General features: G+C 30.9%; 1 protein-coding gene across 1 annotated transcript in view; it reads left to right on the top strand.

Annotated features, from left to right (window-relative positions):
• LOAG_18503 (Dip2a protein) overlaps positions 1-11132 on the top strand; it is a gene marked incomplete at its 3' end in the record, with an annotated part of 20285 nt that overhangs the window by 5423 nt on the left and 3730 nt on the right. The window contains exons 10-31 of the mRNA XM_020451163.1: positions 2557-2614; positions 2864-3067; positions 3252-3367; positions 3669-3770; positions 3939-4145; positions 4931-5067; positions 5169-5265; positions 5449-5542; positions 5750-5990; positions 6253-6370; positions 6457-6618; positions 6718-6798; positions 6889-7012; positions 7253-7350; positions 7714-7803; positions 8052-8279; positions 8399-8645; positions 9078-9244; positions 9372-9473; positions 9620-9792; positions 10063-10154; positions 10490-10589. Coding sequence (XP_020305081.1) covers positions 2557-2614; positions 2864-3067; positions 3252-3367; positions 3669-3770; positions 3939-4145; positions 4931-5067; positions 5169-5265; positions 5449-5542; positions 5750-5990; positions 6253-6370; positions 6457-6618; positions 6718-6798; positions 6889-7012; positions 7253-7350; positions 7714-7803; positions 8052-8279; positions 8399-8645; positions 9078-9244; positions 9372-9473; positions 9620-9792; positions 10063-10154; positions 10490-10589 — 3038 coding nt within the window. The remainder of the gene's footprint in view (positions 1-2556; positions 2615-2863; positions 3068-3251; positions 3368-3668; positions 3771-3938; positions 4146-4930; positions 5068-5168; positions 5266-5448; positions 5543-5749; positions 5991-6252; positions 6371-6456; positions 6619-6717; positions 6799-6888; positions 7013-7252; positions 7351-7713; positions 7804-8051; positions 8280-8398; positions 8646-9077; positions 9245-9371; positions 9474-9619; positions 9793-10062; positions 10155-10489; positions 10590-11132) is intronic.

Below are 11132 nucleotides of genomic sequence, written 5' to 3'. Positions count from 1 at the left end.
TATATATATATATATATATATATATATATATATATATATATATATATATATCCGAGCACTTTATTATTTTTTTTAGAAGCATGAAAAATAGATAATAGTGCTATTAACTAAAAGTTTTCATCTCTCGATTTTCACTTGTGGCTCTTTCCTTTCTTTTCTCATGCTGTTTTTAAATTTCTTTTGATTGAAAAAAAATTTGAAATTGAGATGACATTTTATTTTTATCATGTCTATAAAATGTTGAGAAGATAATCGTAAACGTTATTATAACACATAAATCAAACATAAAAAATTATTATTTGAGCTTATTTGTTCGTTAAAATTTATTAAAATTTTCAACTTTTCCTTTTTTCTTTTCCTTCCTTTTAATTTTTCTAACCATCCAAAAATTTTCGTCAAATTTGTCATAAATTTCAAAAATTACATATAATTTTTCTTCCTTTTTTTCATTTTATTGTTATGGTTCAATAAACTATTATGGGACAAATAGTTAGTATCAATTTTTGGTTTGAAAGAAATCATTGAATGTCAATTGTCACAACTAAAACTATGAAAGAAATAAGATCAGTAACGTTGTTATCGATGTATAGCTTAGTAGAAAATTACAATTTACACTTTGTTTTCATTTTCTTCTTTAGTTTTTTTCCCTGTTTTTGTTTTTAGTTTCATTTTCACATTTCTTTTTTCTTGTTTTGTTTTTTGCTTTTTGCTTCTTTCTTTTTTTTTTTTTTTTTAATATATTTCCATTCAGGACATTCATTTTTTCTCTCTTCCTTTTTTTTCACTTTTCTTATTTTATCTTTCCATTTTGTTAATTAATATTAATATATAAATTAGCTAATTAGTATTGTTATATAAGATTGTATAGAATTCAATTTTATTGAACGATTAAAAACAAAAACAAAATACGTTTTGAATTTAAACATACGATGATGCGAAATACAAATTAAATCAGATAATGGATTTTATTACAAAAAAAAAGAAAAAAATTTCAACATGTTAACTGTCATTAATTATTTCGTGATTTTTCATCTCTTATCTTTGCACACATATTGAGGAGAAGAAAAAAAAGAATGTTTAAAAACTTTTTCATTTCATTTTCAATAGGGGAGAGAGAGAGAGAAAAGGGAAGAGAACGAAAAAGAGGGATAAAGAATTCTTCTAGGAAATTAATTTTATTAATTCGAATTGTTTTTATTTTTTAAATTAATTTATATATCTATAATAACAGTATAATGTATTTAATTGTTTAAATTTATAGTTTACTCAATTCTTAATTTTATACAATATTTCCCTGTAACATCTTATACATGATACTGATTCTTATGCTTTTCTCATCAGTTCTTTTTTTTCTTTTTTTTCCATTTTTTCCAAAGGATTTTAGTCATTGTTACACCGTAAATTCATCTTAATGCATTTCGAAATGTTAGTGTGATTTTTCATTGGCTTCAATCGTAAATTCATCTTAAATTATCGATTTTGAAATTCGATGACGTGAATTTTTTTTTGCGTAATTGATACTATTCTGATAAGCTTTCATCTTCTTTCGACGCTATCCTCAATTTTTGTTGCATTAAATTTCTTATTATATGCTATTACTGGCTGGTTAATTATTAATTAATCATGTCTTTGTTATTGATGAATATTTTTCATCCGCAACAATCATCCTCACTTAATCCGCAGCCTACTTATCCATTACATCAAGTATCTTCACCGCGCAAAATTACATCGAAATTTGTAGCTAAACTTTCGAAAAAAGCACATGAAACTAATATTCGAAGCAATCTTCGTCGAAAATGGCGATCACATATTGTTAGCCGAAGATCCAGACGATTTGGCATAAGTGATATTCGGAAACAAAAAATTTCACCCTCATCGGATGAAAATGGTACCGTTGGAACATTTAAATCTACCAGTGTTACCGCATTGCTACGAAATTCTATTGCAACAGCAATGCTACCTATGATATTGCAACATTGCTCCGAAGCAAATATAATGACAAATGATTGTGATCATATATCAACTGATGATAATTGTATCGATGAATCGATAACCTGTTTAAATGATGGTGGTAAAGTTGATGTGGCTACTGAAACAAAGCCTGGATTGTTTATCATCCAAAATATTACCGATTCTTTGCTTCCAAAATCCTATCATCCATCATTAGGTGGCATATGTCGATTACCAAGCGGTGCTACTACTAGTACTGAGTTAACATCTACAGAATCTTTAAATGAAACATTTGAAGCAGTATTAGAATCATTGCGACGTTCATTGAAAAAGCAACAACCCCGAAATACGCCTTTTGAACGAACCATATTAACAGAAGGATTTTCGATTGCTGTCAAAAAATTTAATCCATTACATTCTTACAAGAAATTATCATTGAAACGTTTCAAAGATGAACGTAATTTTGTGGAACAGAAGTTAAATACTTTCATTAGAATTTCGGATTTGGGTTTGGGTCGGAAATTTGTCAAAGTATGTGATCTAGAATGTTGCAAGTATTTCTATGAATTGCATATATTGCAAGAATGCCGTTTAATGAGTTTACAGAGACCGAAGAAAAAGCCGCTCCATGAATACTATAACGATGACGATGCGGAATTAGAAGGTTTATTTTTTGAAAATTATCATTTTCAATCATTAAAAATAAATGATAAAAGAAATAAACTCATGTCAGAAATTTGATTGCTATATATTTTAAAATATATTTTTTTTTTTTTGTTTTTAAGAAGAAGGAATTCTTGAAACTTTTACATTCACAATTTCAAGCATTTGTATTTAACATCCAATTTTAATGATATTTATTTGGATTTCTATGATGCAAGGAACACTAATTCAATAGAATACGAATTTACAGCATTAGCTCGGGTTATTGATCCATCGGCACCGCGTCCAGAAGGTCCTATGATCTGTCCAGCACGTGGTGATCATGCATCCGTATCAACAAGTTTACCACGTTCTATTGATTCTGCATTGCATAAGTATGGTACGTCACAACCAAGAATGGTAGCCGCTGTTGTACTGGATCATTCTGCCCGACCGGCTTACTCACTAACATACGGTAAGTGTTCATTGATACAATTAGTGTCATAAAAGAAGTATCTGAAACGATATTTCAATAAAAAATTATTGATGTAAATGTTATCTGTCTTGCATTTGTGTATTGTATTGCTGGTACGATTCATTATAAATATTATTTATTTTGTGAGATTACTTTGTAATGGGAAATTTTTATTTATTTTTAGGCAAACTTTTAAGTCGTGCTACAAAAGTTGCCCATATGTTGTTAACTAAACTTGTTCCTGGCATAGTTGGCAAGGAAAAGGTTCAATTATGTAAAAGTGGCGATCGAGTAGCTTTGGTAAGTACTTTTAAATTAATGGTAATCGATATTATGCTGATTTATTTTATTCATCATATTGAAATTCATATGTATTTTTAAGTAAATTTACAGGTGAATTCATCATGAGCCATGTTGCTGAATCGAATAATTTTATTTAAATTTGCATAAGTACTGGAACATTCGTTCCCACGAATGTATTCGAAAAAATGAATAAAGGAATTTAGCTGAAAAAATTATCATTGACATATGTTGGAATACGTCACAATTCATAATAGACTTGAAATTTGATTAAATTAAAAATTGATATTTTTTTCGTCAGGTTTATCCGAATACGGAACCTCTTTCATTTTTGGTCGCTTTCTACGGGTGTATTCTAGCTGGAATTATTCCAGTACCGGTCGAAGTGCCACTTACCAGACGGGTATATTTTAGATTCTTTTGCTTGCTAGATAAACAAACAGTCTTGCTTGTCATTATCTATCTCACTGTTGATAAATATTCAATTTTTTTTAAATGCTTTTTTTTCTCACTTTCATTAAAACTTTACTCCGTTGAGTATAACTTATGAATGTACGTTTATTTATTTCAGGATGCGGGTATCCAACAACTTGGCTTTTTGCTTGGGAGTTGTGGTGTGAAGGTAGCTCTTACATCTGATGCATGTTACAAGGGCCTACCAAAACGTTCATCAAGTAATCAGAGCTATTCTAATTCTAGTGCTCCGTTAATACCTGGTAGTGAAATTATTGATTTCAAGGGATGGCCACGACTTGTTTGGCTTACAACTGAACATTTGGTATGATTTTATGGGATTTATTTGACTTTGCATAATTGCTTAAAAATTTTATTGCCGTTGTTTCCACTACTTTTAAATTTCAGTGATGTGCATTAGTGAACTTTTAGCAAATTATCATTGTGCATTTACTGGTACAAATGAATTATTACTTGAAAACAACACTTTGTGTTGATACCAGATTTTATAGCAGATTAGATTGCACATTATCTTTTTGGATTCACTAATATATAGTAATCATTTGAAAGTAGCAATACGTGTTCAGTTTGTGTTTGTATAGGAAGTCGAGAATAATCAGAAAGTTTTGACTTAGATATGACAAGTCTTACGCTATTGGCGTTATCGTTCAAATGCTTCGTAGTTTTTACAACAGGTTAACTCTGTTTGTGTTATTTGATACCCAACACCAATCTTGATGTTCCTGAGAATTTCGCGCACCAGTTATTGTTACAGATCGCCAAAATTTATATACTTATTTGGAAATTATTTGTTTAAATTTGAGCACTATTTTAAGCTCTTTAAATAAATATGATTTGTTGTATGCTGAATCAAAATGTTCCTCAAAATTCGACATTGATTAAGGAATCATTAGAAATGTTTTTTTAATAAAAGAAGTGCAAATCACTTCATATGTCAAGTTGAGCATAGCTTATGTAGATTTTATTATTTCGGTTATATATAGGGATATTTAAAATATAATTGACTGCTTTAGGATGCCGTAAAATATATCTACATCAGTAACGGACAGTTTTTGCATAATACTGTCATTGAATGTGCTTAATTTGCAGAGTAAGCCACCGAGAGATTGGTCAATACCACCACGAGTTACAGATGATTCTGTTGCGTATATTGAGTATACAACAGATAAGGAAGGTAGTGTGAAAGGTGTATGCATAACTCGGCAGGCTTTACTCTCGCATTGCAGGTATATTTCATTGGAATCATATATACACAAAATAAATATTTACTTCTTGAGTTTCATTTCCATGCATCTATTTGCATTTCAGTTTAATTTACTTGTTTTAGATCTTTAACAATGGCAATGGATTATTCGGAATCAGATACGATGGTATCAGTTCTTGATTTCAAACGTGAAGCAGGCTTGTGGCATTCCATTTTAGCGGTGCTGTTTAATTTTTAAATCATTTGACCTTTAATGTTTAATTTTTTCATACCCCTTCAATTTTTTTAACGTCTTTTCTCTTCTTCTGCTCACTTATTATTGGTTAAGTTGACTGAACTGTTTGTTTAAAATGTAAAATTAATTGCAGATCTTTTGTAATTTATATGAAATTATTGATTTCAGAGTGTATTTTCTGGTTTACGTGTTATTTTTGTTCCATATTCATTGATGAAAATCAATCCGGCATCGTGGATGTTGATGGTTACAAAATATCAAGGTAAAAGTAAAAAAAAAACTTTTTTTGAAGAAGAAAGGAGAAGAAATTATTATAGTTAAATTTTCTGTTTGCATATTTCGTTTTATTAGGAATTTTCAGAAAAGAAATTAGTTAAGTTTTTATACATATTCTGTTTATATCATAACAATTTCTTTTTAAAGTGAACGTTAATATCATGCTGTTTTTTATCTTTTTTTTCCGCTTTAGCAAAAACAGCTTTGGTGAAATCACGTGATTTACATTGGGGTTTATTGGCAACTCGTGATCATAAAGAAATCAATTTATCGTCACTACGTTCAATTCTGGTAGCTGATGGAGCAAATCCATGGTCTTTATCGTCATGTGATCAGTTTGCTTCTATTTTCAAGTCACGTGGCTTAAGACCCGATGCAGTTTGTCCGTGTGCAGGCTCTTCTGAAACTGGTACAGTATCGCTGCGTAAGGTTTGGTTTTTTTTTTTTTTTCTCATTTTCTGTCCTTTTATATCGATCAATATTGATATGTTGCAGATGCGGTAATAAATGTATAGATGCTAGATAATGCAATTCATTATGTTACCTATTAGTCAACTTTTTCTGACATTTTTTTAATAGTTGTTTTAAGTTGTTCTTTGTTTTTCTGTATTTATAATAGTATACGTTTAATGTGAACGAAATGTGTATATTCCTTTATGTATCATATAAAAATAACTTTTTCTGCTTCTACTACAGGCCTTGTGTAGATGAAAGTGTTCATAATTCTGGCCGTGGTGTCCTGTCGATGTCTGCTTTGAGCCATTCGGTAGTTCGTGTGGATCAAGAAAATTCACTGACATCGTTAACTTTACAGGTAAAAAATAAGTTATTCCATTTGAATTTCATTTGTCAAACTCTTAATCCTGAAGTAGTTATTAAGTGGTAAGGATTTGATTCTAGGATGCTGGTCAAGTTATTACTGGTGGTGTTGTTGTTGTTGTTAAACTTTCTGGGCCACCGCGATTGTGTATGGCTGATGAAATTGGTGAAATTTGTTTGTATGCACATAGCACAGGTTCTGCTTATTGGGGATTGGATGGTTTATCAACCAGTACTTTCAAGGTTCCCTTTTTTTTAAATTTCTCATATAATTGTTTTATTACCGGTTGGGATTAATTTTATGGAATTAAATTTTTTTGACCTTAAAAATTTTGTTCGCAGGTGGAACCATTGGGTAACGATGACAAGTCATTGGGACCGGTGCCGTATGTTCGAAGCGGATTGCTTGGATTTCTTGGGCCGGTAATCCATTTCTTGTGAACTTTTAATGGAAGGTCTTTTTATTTTAATGGTATCAAATTTTCATTGAAATTAAGAAAATTTAAATTCCAGAATGGTTTGGTTTTTGTGGTAGGTAATCGTAATTCGCAGATGTATGTATCCGGTCGACAACATAGTGCTGATGATTTGATTGCTACAGCACTGGCTGTAGAACCAATGAAATTTATTTATCGAGGTTTGTGATTTGGATTCTTGACATTTCTCAATGTGAATTTAAAATTAACTGAATTTTTTTCGTACCATTATAAATTTTCGTCATATATCAAAACTATGAGGGGATTTATCGACATTTAAGTCGAACATATGAACATTAATATCAGCTACAAAAGATATCACTGTGACTTTGCATATATAAGGTGATCATTTTCATCGAAAATTATGAAAAGGATATTTGATGAAAAATAATGACTTACAGGGAGGATTGCTGTATTTTCTGTAAATGTTTTGCGCGATGAACGGATATGCATCATAGCTGAGCAAAAACCTGGTGTATCTGAGGAAGATTCTTTCAGTGTAATTTTTGTCTGAATTTTCGCTGTTGAAGTTTTAATTCCATAATATTCAAAATAGCATGTTTCTGGGAATGATTATGGGAAAAAAAAGGAAGACAAATATTACTTGTCGATATTACTTGGAATGTAAGACAAAGAGAATGATTATAAAATATCGGCATTCGCTGGGTTTCATATCGAATTTTGGTGATATTATTTGATAAGTAGTGGATGACATTAATTTCTCAACTGTTATTAAAACTTTGAGAGCGACAAAGAATTTATTGTAAACATCTGATTTCTTTTTTATGTCTCCCTTGCATTACACTCATTTTGAATCATCCTAAATTATGCTTATTTTGAATCATCCTAAATCTAATTTTAGTGGATGAGTCGAGTATTACAAGCAATCGATAGCATTCATCAAGTGGGAATTTATTGTTTGGCTCTTGTGCCGTCCAATCAGTTACCAAAAGTAAACCTTCGAAAATTTTCCATGAATTCAAAAGATTCAAAATCTATAAAATCATTCCCTATTCTCGAAGGAGGACTCTGCACTCATCACTATAAGCTTTTTTTCAAGGAATAACTAAAATGTTGGAATTAATTTTGAAAGTTTGAAATTTCGTATTCCAAGACGAAACATCCAGGAATAAACAGAACTATGTTAGGTTTTTTTTTTTTTTAATTAACTGTAGTAAATGAAATCTGGCGATATTTTAGACACCATTAGGTGGTATTCATGTATCGGAAACACGGCAGCGATTTATAGAAGGCGTTTTGCATCCAACAACACTTCTGATGTGTCCCCATACTTGTGTAATAAATTTACCGAAACCTCGGGAACAGCAGTCGGATGTTGGACCAGCAGCTATGTTTGTTGGTAATATTGTTCAGGGTGTACGGATTGCTGCTGCTAAGGGGAGGCAAATTAATGCGGATGACGAAAAGGTTAATTAATGTCTTGAAATGTGTTAACACTGTTTGCTTTAATTTCCAAGTTTCATCATTCACGGATGACCGTAGTTACAATTTTATTTGTTAGGGTAGCTGAAAATTATCTATTACAGGTAACTAGTTTGATGGAAGTCTTACGGCAACGTTCACAAACATCTCCTGATCACGTACTATTCACGCTGATAAATTCACGTGGAACGGAGACGGAAAGTATAACTTGTGCACAACTGCTGAAAAGGGCGGAACGAATTGGTTCGATGTTAACTGATAAAGGAAGGCTGAATCCAGGCGAACACGTGGCTTTGATTTTTCCACCTGGTATTGATTTGATTGCAGCTTTTTATGGATGCCAAGCAGCAGGTACGTCGATACTGATAATTCACATCGAAATTACATAATTTAATTGTAAAATTTGATTTGATGAAAGCATCAAATTTGGTTTTTAATATTATCATATACGAAGTATTTGGCAACATTACTGAAATTCAGCACTTATTAAGTTAAACTGCAGATTTAGATGTAATTTAAATTAAAATTTGAAAAACAATCAATCTTGAAATACAAGGATATGATTTGGCAGGACATTTTAACATTGACATTATGAGTTTCTTTTCGGAACTCCGTGTAAAACCATGAGTAGTATATATGGTATTTTCGCCAAGGCGGATGATTTTGATAGTGGTAGCAAAACTATTGGAAGTTTCATTTACTAACATCAAGATAATTTCCAAATGCATAATGAATTATTTTGATCGGTATTATTTTTATTAAACTGAAAGAGTTATATTAAAGGACTGGTACCCGTTTGTGTACGACCACCACATCCTCATAACCTGCAAATAACTTTACCGACAGTACGAATGATTGTGGATGTTTCAAAAGCAGTTGCAGTGATCTCAACTTCATCTTTAATTAAGCTACTTAAATGCAAAGAAGCTTCCTTGAGGGTTGATGCAAAGGTAAGTTTCCTTTTGACGTTTGTTTACCGTATTTGAGTAGGAGGCGTTACTCTGCTATTTCAAATCAAATTATGTATGCAAGAAAGTAAATCAAGTAGTTCGAAGAACGATACAAAGAACATTTCAGGCATGGCCTACGATTTTGGATGTGGATGATCTTCCATCACTTAGCAAGAAAAAGTGGGAATCTGAGTGTTTTGAGAGAAAAGCAACCGATGTTTGTTATCTGGTGAGAAAGTACTACTGTTTGAATAATTCATGAATTTGTTCATCATTTTCCGGTTTTGTTGAATGGATCAAAATCATACTACAGTGTTACCTATCTTTGTTTGCTGGAAATGGATGGTGGTATTTGATGTTTATTTAAATTTTCAGGATTTCTCAGTAAGTACTACAGGACAGCTAGCGGGGATTGTTATCAGTATTGCTAGTGCTACAGCATTATGTAGGAGCTTAAAAGTAGCCTGTGAATTATATCCGTCACGACATATCACTTTGTGCCTTGATCCATATTGCGGTCTGGGATTAACACTTTGGTGTCTGTCTGGGTAAGCCATTTGCTTTGGTTATTTTCATTACTGTTGTCTCATTTCGTTTGTGAAAGTAGCCGCCTTACGTGATAATTTATTTAAATACACTTCCCTTCATCTATCTATCATTACAAACTTTATAGATTAATAATGCATCGGTAGATTGTTTCTTCCACATATATTGATTTGGTTGCGAATTTCACCATAAAAATTCCTTCCATCTGTATAATTTATCGTCTAAGGATATCACAATGTACGTAAAAAATATACGGTTAATTTTGATTTCAGTGTCTATTCCGGTCACCATTCATTGTTAATTCCGCCAGCAGAAGTTGAGCAAAATGCTGCCTTATGGTTGACAGCAGTTTCACAACGAAAAGGTTTCTATCTCTTAGCTCGTGATTTTTCATTTCTGTCGATATGAATTAGATATTTTTTAAAAGAAAATTTATTTATATTTTTTTTTCTCAAAAAAAATCTATTTGTATTATAATATTGGCGATCTGAGGAAAAGTTTTAAAATTGATAATGGCCAGACCGGAAATAAATGGTTGACTGTTAACATAGCAAATCTTTTTCAGGAAACCCACATACGTTGAAATCTAAAATTTTAAATCACTTTTAGTAATTGTATTATAATTATTAGGATTATTTCAGTATTTCAACTATTTTGCACCGCATAGTAATATATTTAAATAATGATTTGATACTTCAGTTCGTGATACGTTTTGTTCTTATGGGGTAATGGAATTATGTGTTCGGGAATTAGCACCTCAAATTTCTCTTCTGAAAGAGAAGGGTGTTTCACTTTCATGGTAAGTGGACGACAGTTTTTTCTTGCCTTTTGAGATTATTACTTGATTTTTGAAAATTTTGAGATTATCTTAAGTTGATTATATAGTTACTTCAAATTGCTAAGTGATCTAAGTTTATATATTTCAAGCAAATTAATGGTATGATTTTAGTTGAATTTATATTAATATTAATGCTAAATAATTTACATTAACTTATATCAATATTATATAATTATACTACATAATTATATTAATACTGTATAACTGATATCCGCCATTGATGAGCTACATTCTCTATAAATAAAAATGTGATCTCTATAAATAAAAATGTGAATGTTCGTTTGTTACCTACCTTAATCTCTGAAAGCTCATCATCAATTGCCTTGAAATTTTGACACTATCGCATTCAACTGTGTACGTGTCATTATATACGATTTATATAGACGTCAGACCTGTGGTAGGTGAAAATATGCTTTTTTTTTTCAAGTATATATATATATATATATATATATATATATATATATATATATATATATATATATATATAGTAGTAGTAGTAGTAGT

The sequence above is a fragment of the Loa loa genome (assembly GCF_000183805.2).
Source record: "Loa loa unplaced genomic scaffold supercont3.336, whole genome shotgun sequence".
Classification (NCBI taxonomy): domain Eukaryota; kingdom Metazoa; phylum Nematoda; class Chromadorea; order Rhabditida; family Onchocercidae; genus Loa; species Loa loa.
Note: the sequence above shows the minus strand (reverse complement) of the source record. Positions and strands in the feature narration are given on the sequence as shown.